We start from the raw sequence: 21,360 nt of genomic DNA, 5'->3' as shown, positions 1-21,360 counted from the left end.
ATTTCTGCGGGAAGGCATCGCTTGCTCTTACAGATAGGCTGATGTAGACCATCAAATTCCAGACACTTCAATTTAGTAATCAATATCCCTCTTAGGAAAAGGGGTGATTGGTCAGGATTGTCTGATCCCAGTGGTGGAGGGGAGTGGACACTTTGGAGGAGGACGGAATGCTGCAAGGAGGTAAATTAACATGTAGGAAACCATATCAGTAACAGTATTGGAAACCATAGTGCCTTAAAGGAAAAAATAGTTGCCCAGCCACAGAGGTCGGCTGGCAAGTAAGAGAGAAACTGAGAATTGGTAGAGGTAAGTAGACACTGGTGAAGGGATCGGACAGAATATCATATGTCTGATACTCAATCACAAATAGCTTTGTAAATCACAATGCCTCATAAAAATAAATTTAAATAAATAATTAAATTTTAAAATGAAATAAAATATTGTTTGATCCTCCACCTCTTTTTTAAGAAGGGTTTCACAATGCATCAACAGAAGACTTTTTTCCCTTCCTGTCCTAACTGCTTGAAATTCAACCATCAGTACTTCACTGCAAAGGTAAATTTTAATTGCTTTTTTGCTTGTTTTTGGGTTTGGGGGGGCTGAGGGAGTTGGGAGGTCACACCCTGCAGCACTCAGAACTTACTCCTGGCTCTGTGCTCAGAACTCACTCCTGGCAGGCTCAGGGGACCATATGAGATGCTGGGGACTGAACACAGTTCTGTCCCGGGTCAGCCATGTGCAAGGCAAATGTCCTACCACTGTGCTATAACTCTGGATCCCAATTTTTTTGTTTGTTTGTTTTTTGGTTTCTGGGCCACACCCGTTTGACGCTCAGGGGTTACTCCTGGCTATGCGCTCAGAAATCGCCCCAGGCTTGGGGGGACCACATGGGACACCGGGGGATCGAACCACGGTCCGTCCTACGCTAGCGCTTGCAAGGCAGACACCTTACCTCTAGCGCCACCTTCCCGGCCCCTCTGGATCCCAATTTTAATTTCTTTGAAATCCCTCCTTCTTGGTTCTACCTGGACAAATGACCTCGAGTGATTTGTTGTAGTATAGCTCTTCTGAGAGTATAGCATTGAAGGATATTAAGTACTCCTGAGGGATTAAGGGAATGGGGTTGAGGGAAATAATTGTAGGATATCAAAAATTCTGGGAGGGAGGTTGTTTTTTTGGTTTGGTTTTTGGGGTCTCACCGGGTTGTACACAGGGGTAACTCCTGGCTCTGCACTCTGCACTGAACCTGGCAGGTTCAGGGGACCATCATGGGATGCTGGGGATTGAACCCAGGTTGGCCATGAGGCAAACAACTGACACTACTGTACTATCACTCCAGCCCCTGATAATTAGAAAATTCTGTAGGACAGGAAGGGACAACACTCAAAGTATCAATGAACAGGGGCCAGAGAGATAGCATAGAGGTAGAGCATTTGCCTTACATGCAGAAGGATAGTGGTTTGAATCCCGGCATCCCATACGGTCCCCTGAGCCTGCCAGGAGCGATTTCTGAGCATAGAGCCAGGAGTAACCCCTGCTGGGTGTGACCCCCCCAAAAAAAATATGTGTGTGTGTGTGTGTGTGTGTGTGTGTGTGTGTGTGTGTGTGTGTGTGTGTATGCACAAAGGCTCTCCTTGGTCACAGATTTCTGGGATTTTTACTCAGATTTGGGTTTTTGTTTGTTTTTGGTTTTGGACCATACCCTCAGGGTTTCCTCGGGCATTACACTCAGGAACACTCTTGGAGGGCTCTGAGAACCATATAGGATGCCTCAGATCAAACCAGGGTCGTCATATATTGCATCAGAGCCCTTTGGATGGGCTTGGATGGAGGTGGATGGTGATAGAGGCCTTTCTCCTTCAGCTCAGGACCATTTGACTCCAAACCCCGCCTGCTGGTGGGTCATCAGGTTCAGGTAGAGGCCAGTAAAGCATCCATACAGGTTCCAGGAAATATCAGCTTTATTTATGCCCTAGTCACCACATGTTTGGCCTATCATAATCATTTATGCTGGACCCTTATTCAGCCCTGCATTGTACCTTATTCCTCAGCCATCTTCTTCTCTTGCTTCCTCCTCCATTCAGCATTCAGACAAATCCCTTTTAGCCCCTGAGGTCAAACCTTTAGTCATATGCAAGACAAATACACTCCCCCACTGTACTATCTCTCCAACCCACAGCTGGATCTGAGCCCGCAGCTCAGATTTTTTTTTATAATTAAGTTCTCCTAGTTCCTTATTCCCCTACCCCAGAATTCAGAAGTTTCAGCAAGATGCCCGAAATCCTGATTTCGTAAAGTGTTTGCCTGAATTGAAGATAGGTAGAAGAAAGAGACTATGTAATGCAAAAATCAAATAGCAAAAAAGGATGAATAATGCCTAAACTTGACATTTTCCAGAGGTTAGATTTTGAACTATGCGCAAGGGTATGTATGGCTTATATAAATGACTTATAAACTTCACTGTAGTCCTTGGAAAAATTCTAGGGAGGAAATGCCTGGATAGCATTTCAAAAGTGAAAAGATTGGAGTGGGAGGAGGACAGGCCAGCAACACTTTGTCCACCAGATGGCACTCTCGTCTACACTTATGCCGACCTGGGACTTTCAGAAGTTCCTCTTAGCTTAGTGTCCTGGTTGTGCTGGCTTTGCCCTATTTCCAAGTACACTATCTCTCTGTCTTTCTGTCTGTCTCCCTCTATATATATATATAAATATATATGTATATATGTATATACTTGTGTGTATGGTACTAGTGAACAAACCCATGGTCTCACAAGTATATAAAATGTAACAATATTATGATTTCCTACATAATATACAACAAATAATACATTATTTTAAAATGTATTGGTTTAAAACAACAAATAGATACATTATCTTACATTGTGTTTGGGGAGAAATAAGGGGTTGAGCCACAGCTTGTGGTACTGAAGAGCTACTCCTGGTTTTGTTCAGGAATAATAGTGTGCTCAGTGGACCAAGGATCAAACTGGGGTCATCTGTATGAAAGGCTAAGTGGCTTAACCACTGTTCTATCTCTGTGAGCTTCATATTGTTATTTGACTTTTATGTGATTTGAGCTCAGAAACGATGAGCTGGTAGCTTGAGTTGGGATTTCCATAAGGCTGAAGGCCTTACTTTCTGAAGGCCTGATGGGTTGGAAAAACAAACTTCCAAGGTGACTTCCTCAGTCACACACAAGTTGATGTTGACATTCTTATCCTGAACAACTAGCAAGAAGCCTCCATTCCTCTGCTTAGAACTCTCTAAAAGGTATCTGAGGATCTTTTTCCCTAAAAGGAAAGACCTATGATATAACCTTAGAAGTTATATTTCATAGCCATCACAGTATTCTCTAGGTTTTATGGGTCAGAATTAGTGATGTCTCATGGCTAATGGGAAGGTCATTCAAGAGCATGACTAAATGGAGATGAGAATTGGTCACCTTAGGAGCCATTTTTGGAGGAGGCTAATATATGCTTATGTGTCAAGTTACCTGCCCTTCACATGATCACCATATGCTTATCCTCTTTAGCCTAAAAGTCAGCACTTGAAATTTTCTCTATGATTCCTCACTTTCTCTTCTTTGTTTATGTAAAATTTTCACTCATCTTTGTTAAGTACCTGTCTTTCACCTTGGTTTTTTGTTTGTTTGTTTGTTTGTTTTTGGGCCATACCCATCGGTGCTTGGGGGTTCCTCTTGGCTCTGCACTCAGAAATTGCTCCTGGCAGGCTCGGGGGACCATATGGGGTACCAGGAATTGGACCTGGGTCTGTCCCAGGTTGGCCTCATGCAAGGCAAATGCTCTACCGCTGAGTTATCATTCTGACCCCTCACCTTAGCTTTTGTAGTTGCTGTTGTTGTTTGTATGTTTGTTTGGTGTTCACACTTAGCAATATTCAAAGGTTATATCTGATCCTGCACTCAGGAATTATTCCTGATGGGGTTTGTTTACCATATGGGATTCAAACCCAGGCAAGCCATAAGCAAGGAAAAGTACACTACCTGCTGTAGTACTACTACTCAGGCCTTTCTACATTGGTTTTCACCCTACCTCCTGAACATGACCCTTGCTCTCATTTATTTGCCTTGAGTTCCTAAGAACAAGGAGACTAAAATTTATCAACTTAAAAGCCTCAGTTTCTACCAAATTGAGAACCTTGTAGATATGTGAATGTTTTCTTTGAAAATAGTAAAGGATTAAAACTGAAAATAACAAATGTTGATAAGAATGTGGTGCCTTGTATGATATAATGGGGACATAAATAATGAAGCCTACATAAAAAAATATGGAACTTCTTAAAAATTAAATATAGAGGAGCTGGAGAGATAGCACAGATGCGTTTGCTTTGCAAGCAGCCGATCCAAGACCTAAAGTGGTTGGTTCAAATCCCGGCATCCCATATAGTCTCCCATGCCCGCCAGGAGCTATTTCTGAGCAGATTTGGATTCTTGCAGATAGCCAGGAGTTACCCCAGAGCACCACCGGGTGTGGCCCCCCAAAAAAAACCCCAAAAATATTAAATATAGAGACAGTTGTCATATTTCAATGGGGCCAGCTCCATAAATTCCATAGACTCACTCTTTTCTTGAAAGAGGGAGTTTTTCTTTAATACAAAGTTTTTGTTTTACAAGATGAGAGAAGTTCTAGGAATGGTTTACCAACGATATGAATGTTCTAATTACCACTATACTTTTAGAAAACAGCTGGAGCTTGAAAGATAGAATAGTGGGTAAAACACTTGCCTTTCATGCAGCCAACCCTGGTTCAATCTCTGGCATCCCATCAGTAATCACTTATCCGCAGATGTGGCCCAAAACTCAAAAAATACATATATAAATATAGAAAATTGCTAAAATGGATCTGGGTATGTGGTTCAAGTGATAGAGAACCTACCTTGCTTGTTCAAGCGATTGAGTTGAGGCCAGAGTATAGAGCACTTTCCATTCATATATGGTCATATTTTTACCATAGATTTATGTGGTAAGTTTAAGTTATTTGCATTTTACATAATTATAACTTTTTGAAAATTAAATATTCAGCAAGATGGTTAATTTTCTTTAGAAGTATGTGCTTCCATGCCAGAGCCCAAGATCTGATCTCTGGCTCCCCTGGTCCTGAGCACCATACTGGAAGTAGCTCCCAAAGACAGCCAAATGTGGCCTCTAAAACCTTTTTGCTTGTTCAGTGAATGATTGATAAGATAGATAATCAAGGTATGATGTGTCAGTTCAATGGAATGTTAGTTACCATCGAAAGAAGTGATGTTGTGGGGCCAGAGAGATAGCATGGAGATAAGGTGTTTGCCTTGCATGCGGAGGAATGGTGGCTTGAATCCCCGTATGGTCCCTCGAGCCTGCCAGGAGCGATTTCTGAGTGTGGAGCCAGGAGTAACCCCTGGGTGCTGCTGGGTGTGACCCAAACCCCCCCCCAAAAAAAGGTGATGTTGATACATTCTGTAATATGGATGGATTTTTAAAACATGCTGTTAAAGGAATCAGAAAGAAAAAATGGCATAGTGTATGAGTACTTATAAGATATGTTCAGAGAGAGAAATCATTGAGACAGGATGCCTGGGGTTGAGGGGAAGAAAGAAAAGGTAGGGGTTTCTACTAGGTATTTTATTTTATTTTATTTTATTTTATTTATTTTTGGTGGTGGAGATGTGTTAAAATTAGCTATTGGTGATACATGCACAATTTTTGATTCAACTAAAGTTGTTGAAATATGCACTTTAAAACAAATGCTATGGCAGGTTGTATAATTTATATGAATTATGTTTTATAATAATGAAAAAATAAAAACATTTGAATAGCATTATTTCTTAGAGTATCTTTCATACATAGTTTTTGTCCCCTCATATTTAAAATCAACACTTGAGTATATATTTGGGTAACTAGCTTACTGCTACTGCACTGAGATGTTCTGTAAATACATCTCTCTGTTCTTGTACCTGGGAAAGAAGTACTAATAAGTAAATGAGTTTTCCAGCTGTGGACAGTGAGCTGTTGGGCAAACATGGCAAGGAAATGAATGTCTTCAGTTACATTCTTACTCAGTTGCTCTTGGCAGCTCTGAAAACAACCATTCATCAAACACAGGCACAAAAACAGTCTCAAGGAGCAAGGCCATGAAAATCTCCACAATAAAACTCTGTAACTTCCCATGAAAGAGGCAGTTAACTACCACCAAAAAAATCCCTCCTCTCCATGGCATAGAGTTGTGGTGGCATGACTGAGTCCAATCAGGACCCATATTACGAAGCCCCCTTGCAAATAAAAGGGGCCCAACTACTATCTAAAGGTAGGTTGCTTGCCTTAAATGTGGCTGGCCCAGGTTCTATCCTCAGCATCCTGTATAGTCCCATGAGCCCACCAGGATGATTCCTGAGTGCAGAGCCAGACATAAACCCTGAGTATCACCAGGTGTGGCTCCAAAATTTTTAAATAAAAATAAAGGTAGGGGGCGCGGAGAGATAGAACAGCGGCGTTTGCCTTGCAAGCAGCCGATCCAGGACCAAAGGTGGTTGGTTCGAATCCCGGTGTCCCATATGGGTGTGTCGTCGTCCCCCCCCCCCCCCCGTGCCTGCCAGCAGCTATTTCTGAGCAGACAGCCAGGAGTAACCCCTGAGCAATGCCGGGTGTGGCCCCAAAACCAAAAAATAAATAAATAAATAAATAAATAAATAAATAAATAAATAAATAAATAAAATAAAAAAATAAAGGTAGGGAGTGACTGTGATGACTTCTAGACTGACTCATTAGAAAGTCAGAAACCTACTTCTCCCTCCTTTCTTAGGAGGAGGAGAAGACAGAGAGGAGAATGAGAAGGAAGAAGAGGAGGAGGAGGAGGAGGAGGAGGAATAGGGAAAGGAGTAGGGCAGGAGAGCATATAAGGGAATCAGCATGCCTGGATTCCCACATACTAGAAATCTTTCTATCCTACCTAGAAGATGCACAACAGACCATTTTGTGAGTAAGTAGTAGGCGTGTATGTGCACAACAAATAGATGTTTATGACATTAAGTTATTAAAGTGTTGGAGTGTATTTGTTACACCAACTTGATATCAAAAATTTATTCATTACACAAAAGCAGCTATTATGTACTTTCCATGGGAATGCAGGTATGGGTAGTTGGGAATTTTTACCTCAGAAAGTTTCAACTCTAAATGAAAAAAGTTAATAGGAGAAAAACATAAAGAAAGATGCCACTAGTGGAAGTCAATCACAAAAATGCCTAAACAGATCAATTTTTCTTCTTTCTTTTTTTTTTTCCTGGGTCACACCTGGCAGCGATCAGGGGTTACTTCTGGCTCTACAGTCAGAAATCACTCCTGGTGGAGCCGGAGAGATAGCATGGAGGGTAAGGCGTTTGCCTTTCATACAGAAGGTCATCGGTTTGAATCCCGGTGTCCCATATGGTCCCCCGAGCCTGCCAGGAGCAATTTCTGAGCATAGAGCCAGGAGTAACCCATGAGCGATGCCGGGTGTGACCCAAAAACCAAAAAAAAAAAAAAAAAATCACTCCTGGCAGACTCGGGGGACCATATGAGATGCCAGGATTCGAACCATTGTCCTCCTACATGCAAGGCAAATGCCCTACCTCCATGCTATCTCTCCAGCCCATGACTAGATCAATTTTCTGCAAAGAAGTGTGTGGGTGTGTATGTGGGGAGTGGAGGCGAGAAACTAGATCCAGAAATCTAACAAACATCAGGCCTGACTGTTTTGTAGCCAACTTAAATAAATGTGGAAGAATAAGAATAGATATCCCGGGGCCGGAGAGATAGCATGGAGGTAAGGCGTTTGCCTTTCATGCAGGAGGTCATCGGTTCGAATCCCGGCGTCCCATATGGTCCCCCGTGCCTGCCAGGAGCAATTTCTGAGCCTGGAGCCAGGAATAACCCCTGAGCACTGCCGGGTGTGACCCAAAAACCACAAAAAAAAAAAAAAAAAAAAAAATTAAAAAAAAAAAAAAATAAAAAAAAAAAAAATAAAAAAGAATAGATATCCCACACAACTGAGCCATTCCATTGCTAGGTCTTTATCTAAGAGAGTTAAGAAACTTGCCCCATGGGACCAGTGAGGTGGTGCTAGAGGTAAGGTGTCTGCCTTGCAAGCACTAGCCAAGGAAGGACCACGATTCGATCCCCCGGCGTCCTATATGTTCCCCCCAAGCCAGGAGCAATTTCTGAGCGCTTAGCCAGGAGTAACCCCTGAGCATCAAACAGATGTGGCCCAAAAAACAAAAAAAACAAACAAACAAAAAAAAAGAAACTTGCCCCTGGATATTCCTGTCAGCTTTAGTTAAAAGAACCAAAACTATAACACAACACTAATGTTTATTAGGAAATGAATGAGCAAACAAATTACAATATATTGGAGCTAGAGTGAGACTACAGGGTAGTCACATGCTTGCCTGGCATGTGACCAACATTTCGATCCTAGCACCCCATATGATCCCCTGAGCACTGTCAGGAGTGATCCCTGTGTGAAGCCAGGGGTAAGTCCTGAGCACATGTGTAGCCCAAAAACAAAATCAATGAACAAAATATTACAGTATATTCACCCAGCAATAAAAATAAAAGAGCTATCGTGATTATAATATCAGAAATCAATAAAGTAAAAGAAGACAAATAATCTGATGAACCCTCCACCCCTCCCCAAAAAATGAGCCCTGCTGGGGCCAGAGCGGTGGCACAGGCAGTAGAGTATTTGCCTTGCATGAGCTAAACTAGGACAGACCATGGTCTGATCCCCCAGAGTCCTATATTGTCCCCTGAGCCAGGAGTGATTTCTGAGCACATAGCCAGGAGTAACCCCTGAGTGTCACCAAGTGTGGCCCAAAAGCAAACAAACAAACAAACAAAACTTGGGCCCTGCTAGTTCACTGACCTGTCACAGAAAGCAGATCTGCAATTCCCTGGGTAGAAACATGGCAAAGAGAGGAAGAGATCCCAGAATCACTCACACAGTCGGTATGTTAACTCTCCTGAGAAGATCTTGCTACAAATGTCAAAATCATCAAAGGCACATTTAAATTCTGTTCAGTGTCATGTACCTCAAGTATAGCCTGATAAATCTATTGGGTTTTTTGTTTGTTTTTTTTTTTTGTTTATTATTTTTGGGTCAAGACCTGGCAGCGCTCAGGGGTTACTCCTGGCTCTGTGCTCAGAAATTACTCCTGGCAGGCTCAGGTGACCATATGTGATGCCGGGATTCGAACCACCGTCCTTCTGCATGCAAGGCAAATGCCCTCCCTCAATGCTATCTCTCTGGCCCCTATTGGGTTATTTTTTTAAATATATTTGGTTTGAGACCATCTATACTCAGGGCTTACTCATGGTTTTGTGCTCAGCAGTCACTCCTGCTGATTCCTGGGGAACCAGATCTGGTGCCAGGGATAAATCTGGGGTCATCAGCATGCATGACAAGTGCCTTAACCCTAAACTATTTCTCTGACCCCTAATAAATTTGGGGAGGTTGGTATTTGGGCTACACCTGGTTTTGCGTGGGGGTTACTCCTCGCTCTGCATTCTGGAATCACTCTGGCAATGCTCAGGAGACAATAGGGGCTATTAGGGATTAATGCTGGGTCATCCACATACAAGGCAAGTGGCCTATCTGCTGTACAAGAATGCTCTAGCTCCTTTAGTTTTTGTTTTGTTTTTATTTTTTAAAACTTTATTGATTGGTTTTGGGCACACCCAGCGGTGCTCAGGGGTCACTTCTGGCTCTGCACTCAGAAATCATCCCTGGCAGGCTAGGGGATCATATGGGACTCCGGGGGTCGAACCAGGTCCCTCCCGAGTCGGCCACATGTAAGGTAAATGTCCCACAGCTGTGCTATCTCTCCAGCCCTTGATTTTATTTTTTAAATAAATATCACTTTACCTCTTCAAGCCTCATCTACAAAATGCAGTTCCTGGGCTGGAGCAAAGAGCTAAAAGGAAAGGGCACATTCTGTGTGTGTGCAATTTATACCTAGTACCACATGATCCCTGAGTACTTCTCAGAGCAATCCCCAAGCACCACTGGTATGGCTCAAAAAGACAAAGAAAAAACTGCTACTATATTCATAGTTTATATGACCCTATGAGAATAAAACGCTGTAATAGATATTAAGAATAATTGTGGGGGCCGGAGAGATAGCATGGAGGTAAAGCGTTTGCCTTTCATGCAGGAGGTCATCGGTTCGAATCCCGGCGTCCCATATGGTCCCCCGTGCCTGCCAGGAGCAATTTCTGAGCCTGGAGCCAGGAATAACCCCTGAGCACTGCCTAGTGTGACCCAAAAACCAAAAAAAAAAAAGAATAATTGTGTAGCAGGGGTCGGGTGGGGAGGAGGGAGACATGGGACATTGGTGATGGGAATGTTGCACTGGTGATGGGGGGTGTTCTTTACATGACTGAAACCCAAACACAATCATGCATGTAATCAAGGTGATTAAATAAAATATATATATTAAAAAAAAAGAATAATTGTGTAGGGCCCGGAGAGATAGCACAGCGGTGTTTGCCTTGCAAGCAGCCGATCCAGGACCAAAGGTGGTTGGTTCGAATCCCAGTGTCCCATATGGTCCCCCGTGCCTGCCAGGAGATATTTTTGAGCAGACAGCCAGGAGTAATCCCTGAGCACCGCATGGTGTGACCCAAAAACCAAAAACCAAAAAAAAAAAAAAAAAGAATAATTGTGTAGGGGTCAGAACAATAGCACAGAGGTAGGATAGACCCAGGTTCAATCCCCGGCATCCCATATGGTCCCCCGAGTCTGCCAGGAGTGACTTCTGAGTGCAGAGCCAAATGAGCATTGCCAAGTGTGGCCCCTCAAAAAAGAATAATTTTGCAAACAGAACCAGAATACATGGACATTGCATAATCTTCATTACTCTCATAATATATAATCTTCATTACAAGAGCTATCCAGCACTGCCCAATGACCAGCTACTCCTTCCATGTACCGCACCTCAGTGAGTGAATTCAACAGCCCAGGGAGGGTCTGTCTTATCCTTGCTGAGTAAGTGAACAAGCAGAGACACACCACATTTTGGTAAAGTGCTTCAGACAGATAATAATGAGAGACAGGGCTCTCAAGTGAGTTGAGCTCACTTGAGCATAAGAGCCAGGCAGACCTTCGTCCAGGTGTCTGGACAGCTCAGTAGAACCAGAGAAGACTGTAAAGAGTGAGTTCAAGGTCAGGGCAAGTGGTCAGTCACACTTAGGGCTCAAGGTATAGAGTGGGGAGGGCAAGGGAAAAGGTAACTGGTACTTTCTCCTTATACCTGGCAAGCAGTTGTCTGCAGGAACCAAGACTTGACCTCAGCACCAAGAGCTGAAGTTAATTGTCTTCATTGTAAACCCAGAAGAAGAAAAGAACACAATTCAGCAGTGTAGTAATTTAACTCTCATCGTCTTTCTTTCCTGCCTTAGCTCAAGATAGAGCTTTAACCAAACCCTGGTGGCCCTACTGTGAGATCTTGGAGAGCCTCAGTCTGTGTGCCACTAAGTTTTCTGAAAGAGCCTTGGTTGCTAGCACAGACCTAAATTGAGAACCATGATTCTGTCCCTCTCTCATCTCTCCTGAGGAAATTTGTCTGCCCTCTGTCCTTCCCCTTTATTAACTGGGACTGTTTGATACTTTGTGGGCTTATGGGGATGTTGTATAAGGTATTTGTTCTGTTCTTAGCTCATTGAAGACACCTCACAAAATTCTCTTTCTCCCCTACTTCCAACCTTCATCAGGAAGTGCTTGACAGCTGGGACTTCACAGGCTCACTTTAGGCAGCAAAGAAAGCCCGAGTCACCTGAGTCTGCAGCACCAGAGACACACAAACTCATAGGAAGCCACAGAGGAACTTGTATACGGTTTGTTCCTGACTTTATTGCAGGGCATCAGCATTATCAAGCTCAATGTCTGCCAGAGCCAAGGCACCAACCACTCAGGGCAAAAGGAGTGGAATTTGGCACCAAAAGGACCAGCCTCCCCCAAATATAGACTAGGCTTTTTCCAAGATTCCAGAGACCATTGAAATGTACAACTAAGGCCAATCAAAGCCCTGTGGACCTCAGCAGAATCTGTGGCCGTTAGAGAACACAGACCACCTGGATAAGGGAATCTTTCCAGAAACAACCTTCAGATGAGAGAAACCTCTTGAGGCTGGGCAACCTTGCTGTGAAGGCAACCTTTCTTCCTCTCATCAAAGTCTTTGCTCCTGGATTCTCCCATCCTCTGAGCTCTCTATACAAATCCCCCTTCTACCCTGTGTGCCTTTTCTTTTTTTTCTTTTCTTTTTTTTTTTTTTTTGTGCCTTTTCTTTAGGCATAATTCCCTGCCCATAGTAAACTGTCTTCTTGTGCTATCAAATTTTTCTCCTACACATCTGTCTGGTTATTCAACCAGAAAGGTGGGAGAGATTGGCCCTTTGTGCCCTTTCAGAGAGGTGGAACAAGGCCTTTAAATGAGGGACTGTGCTGGAAATTCCACAGATTGATGAAGATGTGTGGGGGTTCTCAACCTATTGCTGGCATATGCCTTGGCTATGTCAGACATTTTGGGAGCTTAGCCCCAAAAGCAAAAACAAAAAACATAAACAGATTAGATCATTCCTGGGTTTCAGAACCAGGTTTCAGAACCTGGCCAGAGGCCCATAAGCAGATACCATGGGTCATGAGAGCCCAGCCACTCAGTCCTGCCTTTCCCACTTTGTAGCCAGGGCTAGGCCCTCCCCTTCTCTGAGTCTCTCCTTCCTCTCTTGGATGAGGGTGACAATACTGTAAAGATGTAAAGATGAAGAATCAGGTAATGCAAGGCTTTGCAATGTTAGGGCTAGATCTAAGACTTCATTCAATACTTGTACCTTGTCCCATCATTCTAGCTTCCTAAAAGCACAGGTTTTCCTTTGCTTTCTTTTAGTTTTGTGGGGTTTGAGGCCACATCAATGGTACTCAGAGACTAACCTGACTCTCATGTGTGTGGGTGGAAGAGGGCATTCCCAGAGTTGCTCAGAATCCATTTGATCCAAGAATCCAAGCCCCGACTATCATGTGCAAAGCCCACACTCGGTCCTTTTTGTTTTCTTTCCAGGACCCTAGCAGTGCATATTTAATTTCAAAATGCTTGACCAGCTAGATAGAGCAAGGACTTAGCAGATTTTTCTGTAAAAAGGAATTGGTCTGGGGCCAGAGAGTTAGCACAGCAGTAGGGTGTTTGCCTTGCACACAGCCGACCTAGGATGGACCCAGATTCAATCCCCAGCATCCCCTATGGTCCCCTGAGTCTGCCAAGAGCGATTTCTGGGCACAGAGCCAGAAATAATCCCTGAGAGCAGCTGGGTGTGGCCCAAAAACAAACAAACAAACAAAAAATCCCACACACCAAAAAAAGGAGTTGGTTTTGATGAGGAAGTAAAATAGCTCTCTGCCCAAACTTCAGACAGGCTAACATCAAAGAGCAGGAGCTGCCAAGGCAGCTGAGTTGGGGTGACATGACCTAAGCACGGGACATGGCAGGATGTCCTTGAGATGGTCCTGGTCTCACAGAGTAATCTTGATAACCTAGAAATATACTCTCAATGTTCTCATGTCCTAGAGGTGGTCCATACCTTGCTTTTCAAAATAACATACTGGGAGGGCCCGGAGAGATAGCACAGCGGCGTTTGCCTTGCAAGCGGCCGATCCAGGACCAAAGGTGGTTGGTTCAAATCCCGGTGTCTCATATGGTCCCCCGTGCCTGCCAGGAGCTATTTCTGAGCAGACAGCCAGGAGTAACCCCTGAGCATCGCCGGGTGTGGCCCAAAAACCAAAACAATAAATAAATAAAATAAAATAAAATAACATACTGGGAATTTATTGTACTTTCCCTCCAGCTGCCTAAAAAGTCCCCCCTCCTGATCAGATGTTCTATAAAACAGAGCTCATGCCTTTGCTCAGGGCCCACCCAGTCTTTGGCTCTGCTGAGCCCATTGGCATCACTAAACAGACTTCTTCCACTTCTCAGAGATTGCTGTTTGGTTTTTGCTGAATTTTGCTGAGAATATCCATAACAGTTTTATATTTTACATGAAATTTGCACACACAAAAAAATATTAAAGAAGGAGGGGCTAAGGGAAGGGCCCCAGTCAGCAGCTAGTGGTATTTCCCACTACTCTGGAAGACCCCAACAACCAACCTCAAAGAGGAGGTTAGTGTTATGGGTTATGCTTGTGTGCATATGGATGTTCTCCTACTGGGAAGGAGGGCAGCAGTAGGAGATGTGCATGTGTGCGCATGGTTTTGGAGCCACACTCACTGTGCCCTGGACTTACTTCTGGCTCTCTGTTCAGGTATCACTCCTGAAATGGCCTCAGCGGACATATAGGATGCTGGGGATAGGCAGTCACCCTACTCAACGTACTATTGCTCCAGCCCTGTGTGCATGTTTTCTCTGCGGGGAAGATGGAAGGGCATTAGGAGTGAACACACAGCAACAGGCCCTCTGCCTGCAGCTGTTCTGGGCAAGTTCTACAATTTGCCAGTGGGAGTTCCTGGCTGCAGACTTTAGTTCTAGCAAATAACTCTCCTCCGCCCTTTCCTGGCTACCTTAGTCACCGGGGCTGGGAAAACCAGATGGTGTTCCATGAGGCACCATCTGTGCCAAGGGGAGCTGCAAAAGTCAGCCAGGCTGGGGCTCTAGGGGACTCTCCCAGGGTTTTGCTTCCTCTTCTGCACCAGGATGGGCAGGACTAGAATAGCACTGTCAGACTCAGAGACCAGAAACCCACGGTTACCCTGTGCTTTGCCCATCAGGCATGAGGAGCTGCCAACAAGGGTTCAGGAGAGGTGGGTTCAAACATGGGGATTCCCTCTAGTCCCCAATCAGGGTCACACATAGGGAGTTTTCTTCTCCCTGGGTCTCATTTCCTGCCTTTACCTGGACCTGGAAATCCCTAACCTCATTTTTCTTTCTCAAAGGAAAGAAGGCAGGGGAGAAGGAGATGGTGGAGCTATAGCACAATAAGTAGGGTGTTTACCTTGCAAGCAGCTAACCTGGATATGATCCCTGGAATCCCATATGATCCCCCAAGCCTGCCAGGAGAAACCTCTGAGCACTGCCACGTGTGGCCTCCAAAAAAAGGGGGCGGCAGGTAGTGTCCAATAGAATGGTGGCATAAGAGGGAAGGAGGAGGTATCCTGCCTCCCTGGACCTCAGGGCCACTGAAGAAGACAGCTCAAGATCAGACAAACCAAAATTTATTCAAAAAAAGCATATGAGTAATCACAACTAAACTATTGAATATAAGGCACAAGGTCCCCTCTCCTACCCTGCCACCCCCATCCTCCCACCCTTTCCTTTGGCCTTTGTAGAACATTAGAGAAATTCTCTCCTGGGCCCACCAGAGATCCTAGCCTATGGGGTCTCATGCTGAACTGTCTTGGTGTCCAAAGGAAGAGTCTGAAGGATCGCCTCCAGCAGCAGAAATTTCAGGGGCCAGTTGCTCTCTCCAAAAAAACAGCCTGGAGGAGAATATAGGGCTGTAAAGTCATCTCACACAGACTTCTTACAAATGGAGAAACTTCTGGAGCTCAAACAGGAAGGCAGCAGGCAGTGAGCACTAAAATGCCTCAGGCACATATAGACATATAGACAGATCTGGGACATGTGAACAGGTAAGGCACATATGGATGGTAAGGTACCATGATGCTCAGGAAACCTCTGCTCCGGGTAAAGTCACTGGGCCACAGAGCAGTTGGGAACTTAGAGAGCTGAAGTCACTCAGTGGCAGGCTTTGTGCTTCTGTGGAGCCTGGCTCCCTCCTGCTGGGCTCCAATTACCCCAAACCTGAGGTTGAGTCACAGTCCCATAGCAATAGTGTTGACATAAAGGGGACCTGAGTCCTTGGTGACCTGGAAGCAGACCTGGGAAAAAGATGCTCTGGATGTTCCTGGCCTCTCCCTGGGCTCAGCGCATGGCAACCTGCAACAGAAACAGAAAATTAATCTGCCTCCAAGAAAGCACCCCCTCCCTAGGTTCAGGCTGGCAGCTGAGGGAGGGCACCTTGGCTTGAGAGTGGGGAGAGGAGCCCACCCTGAAACAGAAATGGGGACTTCCAGGTTGACCCCAAGAGGACAATGAGAGCCACAGTGCTCAGAGCCAGAGTACCGTTTGACATGATCAAAAAGTTACTGAAGATGGAGGGTTGTGATGCTTGGCAGAAGCTGTGGGTGTGTTTAAAGCCCTGTATTGCTGCCTTACAAGTGATTCATGTAGGCGCTCATATATTGTGCATATTTTACCACAATACAAGAGTTTAAAATACCCACTTGAACACTATCTGACCTGAGATGATGTCCCCTTCTACCTATACCCAGTATTACCATCCTGAGGCTAGGTTGCAGGGTTCAGATCATTTCCCTCTGCTCACTGGTTTGGGGCACTGGGCATGCTCTACAACCTCTCCATGACTCAGTTTCCTATGAGGATCCTACAGAACCCACCAAGGTAGGGCTGTTGAGAGGATAAAATGAAGATTCATGCATGTTTGGAGCAGTGCCAGGCACAGTAGAGAAGGTCAACACTATAAGAGGTTCAGTGTGAAACTTCCAGAGGTACCCCAAACCTGGAGTGGCACTCCACACTCTGAAGGAGCCCAGACCTCTCCACCTGGCTGTAAGGACAGGTCCACACACTCACAGGAACACACTGGCCTCCCCTAATTTGGACACTAATCCAGAGAAGAATGAAATAGTCCTTGTGCCTCTGGGGATGCTCAGACAATTAGTCCCAACTTGGGGCATGACAATGCTGGGGACCAGGAGGTGCCAAAGATGGGAGTTGAGGCCCTGCAGGCCCTGCACACATGCTGCTGCACTTTAAAGTTCCCACTATAGGAATCTTTGAAGGATGAGGCAGACAGGTGGAAATTGCACAACAGTTGGGTCACTGTGCTTCGAGCTATCATTCTTTCACCCTTCCAACTTGCTCTCAGACTAAAACCTTTTTCTTTTATCGCTGGAAAGATAGCACAGCAGGTAGAGCATTTGGCTTGCATTCAGCCGACCCAGGTTCCATCTTTAGCATCCCATATGGTCCTTCAAGCCTGCCAGGAGTGATTTCTGAGCCAGGAGTAATCTCTGAGTACCACCAGATGTAGCACAAAAATAAAAATAAAAAGTATAAAAACAAATAAAAAGAAAAAAGAAAAGGGTCTGTGCTTTTCATTATTATTATTATTATTTATGATTTTGGGTCACCAGGGCTTACTCCTGGCTCTGTGCTCAAAGATCACTCTACTGGTACTCAGGGGACCTATATGGGGTGCTGGGAATTGAACTTGAGTCGGCAGTGTGCAAGCAAGTGCCTTATCTATTTTGCAATCTCTCTGACCCCAAACTCTGTGTTTTTTATCCAAAGACTAACAAGGGGGCTGGGAAGGTAACTCGTGGCAGGATGCTTGACTGCCAGAAACCAAGTCTTACCTTCAGGAGGCTGGGCCCTCTCTTCACCCAGCTCTAAGAGTTTCTTCTCTTCTTGATGTGAGCTGCTCCTACCAGTGTCTTTCAGCCTGAGATCACTAACAGGTCACCAGAAAAGCAACCAGCTGACCTGGGTCCACTTTTCCAACAACATAAAGGAAGGCACGGATCTCTGGATCCCAGGCTTCTCGCTGGTGAAGGAAATAGCTATTTCTCCCTCCCTCTGTAGAGAAACCCCTGAGGAAGAGATGTGGCTGTCCAAACCCATAAACACAGCACGGCATGAATGAGTGCCAATTCGCTGGGAATCCCAGAGGCACAAACCGAATTTGGGCAAAAACAGAAAACACTTAGGGGGTCTCCTGCTGGGGCCTCTGAGAGGCTTCCCTGTGCGAAGAGCATCTGAGTTGCAGACATACTGGAAGGTCCTGGCAACCTCAGAGCCAAACTTAAGTCCTGGGAACACCCACAGGTGGGTGTCAGGAACTAGGAACCCTGGTATGTGTGGTGGTTGTGGGGCTGGGGGACGGTTGTTCTCATTGTATGGTGCAATCTCTGTGTCTCTGTCTTTAAAAAGTAGAGTTGAGGCTTACCCGAAGTGGAGAATCCCTACCGCAAAACAAAACCCAAACAAAAATCCGGTGCTGGGAAGTGGGGTGGGGCAGGAAGAATGCTGTGAGAGCAAGGCTACGAGGAGAGGCAGTGAGTGTGCATTTGAGCAATTGGTCCTGTTCCCCGGGGGCTCAAAGCTCGAGAAACAGAGAGGAGAGAGAGAGGGAGGAGAGACAGATGGAGGCGCGAGAGGGTGCAGCCCTCTGGGGTCCCTCCCCGGAGCTCCGCGCGCGTTTCTGCAGACACGCCTCACCCTGGAGCCATCAAAGCACCGCTCCGGTCCCAGCTTCCCCGGGGGATGGGGGCGGGAAGCACCCTAAGCTAGAAGTGGGGGGCCAAGGAGAAGATCGGGAAGGAGGGAATGAGGGAGGGTGCAGAGGAGCAGAGTGGGTCGCCTGGTTCCAATTTGGGATCCTCCCCGGATATACGCGGCGGCGCCAGTCCACGTCTCGCTCTCAGCGGGGAAGCAAACTTCGGGGCGGTCCTGCGGCGGGTGTGAGCGACTCCCCACTGGACTGTCACCCGCCCCGGGTCCCTGGAGACGGCGCGTCCTGGGCGACGATCCAGACTCGGGGTCGGTGGCGCGGACGTCCGTCGGGGAGGCTGGGGGCGGCGTGAGCGGGGAGCGTGGGCAGGGTCGGGGCGCAGCGCAGAGCGGAGCGCCAACGGGGAGGGTCCCCGGCCCCGCGCGCGCGGCGCAGAGGCCTCAGGCCACCTCCTGCTCCCCTTGGCAGCGGCGACAGCAGCCGTAGAAGGCGGACAGCAGGTAGAGGCCGAGGCACAGGCCGCCGCACACCGCGGCCGCCAGGAAGGCGCGGTAGGCGCAGGGCAGCTGGTAATCCTTGAGGTTGCAGTAGCTGTGCCGGTGCGTCTGGTCGATCATGACGGCCGTGGCCGCCCCGTAGAGCCCGGCGGCCAGCAGGTCGTGCGCCACGTTGACCACCAGCCAGCGGGAGCCCAGCACGGGCACCAGCTCGTGCTTGCCCAGCAGCGTGACGAAGTAGAGGCCCAGCGTGAGCAGCCAGAAGAGCACGGACACGAAGAGCGCGAAGTGCACGGGGCCCTGGTACTTGCTGGTGGCGATGGTGACCCAGAAGGCGGCGCCGGCCACCAGCTGCAGCACCCGCAGCACGCCCAGCGGGCCGCGCAGGAAAGCGCGCTGCAAGCGCACCGCGCCCCGGCCCGAGCGCGCCGGGGGCGGCGGCTGGCGGGGCGGCGGGGGGACCATGGTCCCCGGGCGCGGTGGCGGCGGCGGCGGCGGCGGGGTCCCGAGCAGCGGAATGGCGGCGCCGGGCTCCTCGCTCCCCTCCGGGTGCCCCCTCGCTTCCTCCCGCCGGCTCCCCACCCTTCCTTCCCTCCCTCCTCCCCACTCCCGCCTTCTCCCGGCTCCCTCCAGCCAGCCCCCCTCTTCTGTCCCCCCTCCCGGGTCTCCACCCTCCTCCGCTCGCTCCTCCCGGCTTTGGGCCGGGTTTGGGGCAGTCTGGCTCTCCACCCCGGCGCCCCAATTGGCCTTCTTTCTTCGGCGGAGGGCGCGCCGCCAAGTCCCCAAGTCGCCCCCTGCGTCTCGCGCGCTCGGGCTCTGGGCCAACTTGTCCACATCTGGCCCCGCGCTGTCCCCCTCTGCCTCGGGATCCGGGCCAGCCCAGGCGGCAAAGGCTGTTTCCAGCCTGCGATTTACTAACTTACTTTTTTCCTTTTCCGTTGGCGCCCACCCGGCCACCCAGCCCACTTTATATGTCCTCTCCTTCAGGCCTCCAAACCATATTTAGTTCACCAAGACAGACATGCAGCCCAAACCTTGAAGTCCCTCGCAGACCTGACCTTTCTCCTCTCCCCTAGAGATCGAGCCTTTGTATAGATTTCCCCAAACACTGCAACTATGTGGTTTACATTGCTTTCCCCCCACTCAACTCTCCACAGCACAGGGTTCTCTTCTCTGGGTCATGCTTCCTTCCACTTTTCCTACTTTTTACGTTTCTTTTCTATATCAATGCCCCCCACCCACCCAATCACAGTTTCCTACCAAAACTCAGAATTGCTTTCATTCCAGGCCCCCCTTGCCTGAAAAACTCGTATTTATCCATCCATCAAGGACCCATTTAAATGGATCTGACTCCCAACTTGTTGATTTCTTGTGCTTTCTTTCGTAGAAAGGTATGAGAGGAGAGAAAGAAAGGAAATGTGTTCAAGAAAGAGCACAAGCTTCTCACAGTGGAAAAAAGCAAAGAAGCACAGAGACAAGCAAGTGAGGTACATGTTCAAGAGAGAACACAGGCAAAAAGAGCAATCCCAAGATGTTGAGGTCTGCCTCTGCAGGTCTGAGCCTGCACCCTGAGCTCCATCAGCTCCAAATCTTCTCCTTCTTTGCCTGTGGGCAAAGACTCAGGACACTGAGTCACACTGAGACATGGATGGCTGGGAAATAGAAGTGGCATACCCCAGATGACCACCCCTGCACCCTATCCTAACTGATCCTAGTCTTTCCTAACTGGAAAACAGTGCAAACCACACAGTTGCAGGGTTTGGGGAAATGTATGCAAAGGCTCGATCTCTAGGATCAGTGAGGTATGCTAGTGGGGAGACCAGGTCATAGTCCCAGCCTCATAGTGCAGATAATTTCCAGGCTCCCCTGAAGAAGAAACTGGTTTCTGAGAGAGCTAATGTCTCTCCTTGTCTTTCAGCCCTGCATGCAGATGCCTGTGCAAACCACGAATGCTGGTTAATGAACAAAGAGAACAAAGAGAGCCTGATACCCTATCTATGGAAGACAGCAGGTCTAGACACCCTTGATCCTGCTCTCTGTCATTGTTCAGTGCTGGGAAGATGGGTGTAGATGTGGCACTTGGCATCTTAGAGCCTCTTCCTTGATCTGTGAAGTCCTAGTATCCAAGATGTGAATATTGAACACAAACGAGGTGTCGGGCGCTGTTGAGGGATCAAAATTCACGATATATGTCGTTTTTATGTATTGGAAAAGCTGCTGGATGATGGTTTAAACAAGATCCTGAGTATGACTTAATCTGAGGCTCATTCACAGGGCTTTTATAGGGCTGGAAAGGCAGCTCAACTGGCAAAGCACATTCTATGCATTTGAAGCCTAGTTTTGATCTCTAATACCAAATGGTACCCTGAGCACAGAGCCTGGAGTACAACCTAAGATTGCCTGGTGTGGCCCTAAACAAAGGTGATTTGGGGGTACATGGTGAGAGGGAAGCACACAAGGCTTTGCTCAGGGACTACTCCTGGCTCTGTACTCAGAATTGACTCTTGGCTCAGAATTGATTCACGGACCCATAT

The 21,360-nt window shown here is 47.1% G+C and overlaps 2 protein-coding genes across 2 annotated transcripts in view; one reads left to right on the top strand and one right to left on the bottom strand.

The window, feature by feature from the left end:
• CRTAC1 (cartilage acidic protein 1) overlaps positions 1–21,360 on the top strand; it is a 541,606-nt gene that overhangs the window by 281,984 nt on the left and 238,262 nt on the right. The gene's annotated exons all lie outside the window — the stretch shown is intronic.
• MARVELD1 (MARVEL domain containing 1) lies at positions 18,699–19,291 on the bottom strand. Its single transcript, XM_049764357.1, has one exon. The coding sequence runs from the start codon at positions 19,289–19,291 to the stop codon at positions 18,770–18,772; it is 522 nt and encodes a 173-aa protein (XP_049620314.1). The 3' UTR covers positions 18,699–18,769.

Source organism: Suncus etruscus, chromosome 17 (assembly GCF_024139225.1).
Source record: "Suncus etruscus isolate mSunEtr1 chromosome 17, mSunEtr1.pri.cur, whole genome shotgun sequence".
NCBI classification, from domain to species: Eukaryota; Metazoa; Chordata; class Mammalia; order Eulipotyphla; family Soricidae; genus Suncus; species Suncus etruscus.
The sequence above is the reverse complement of the archived record's forward strand: the minus strand, read 5'-3'. Positions and strand labels throughout refer to the sequence as shown.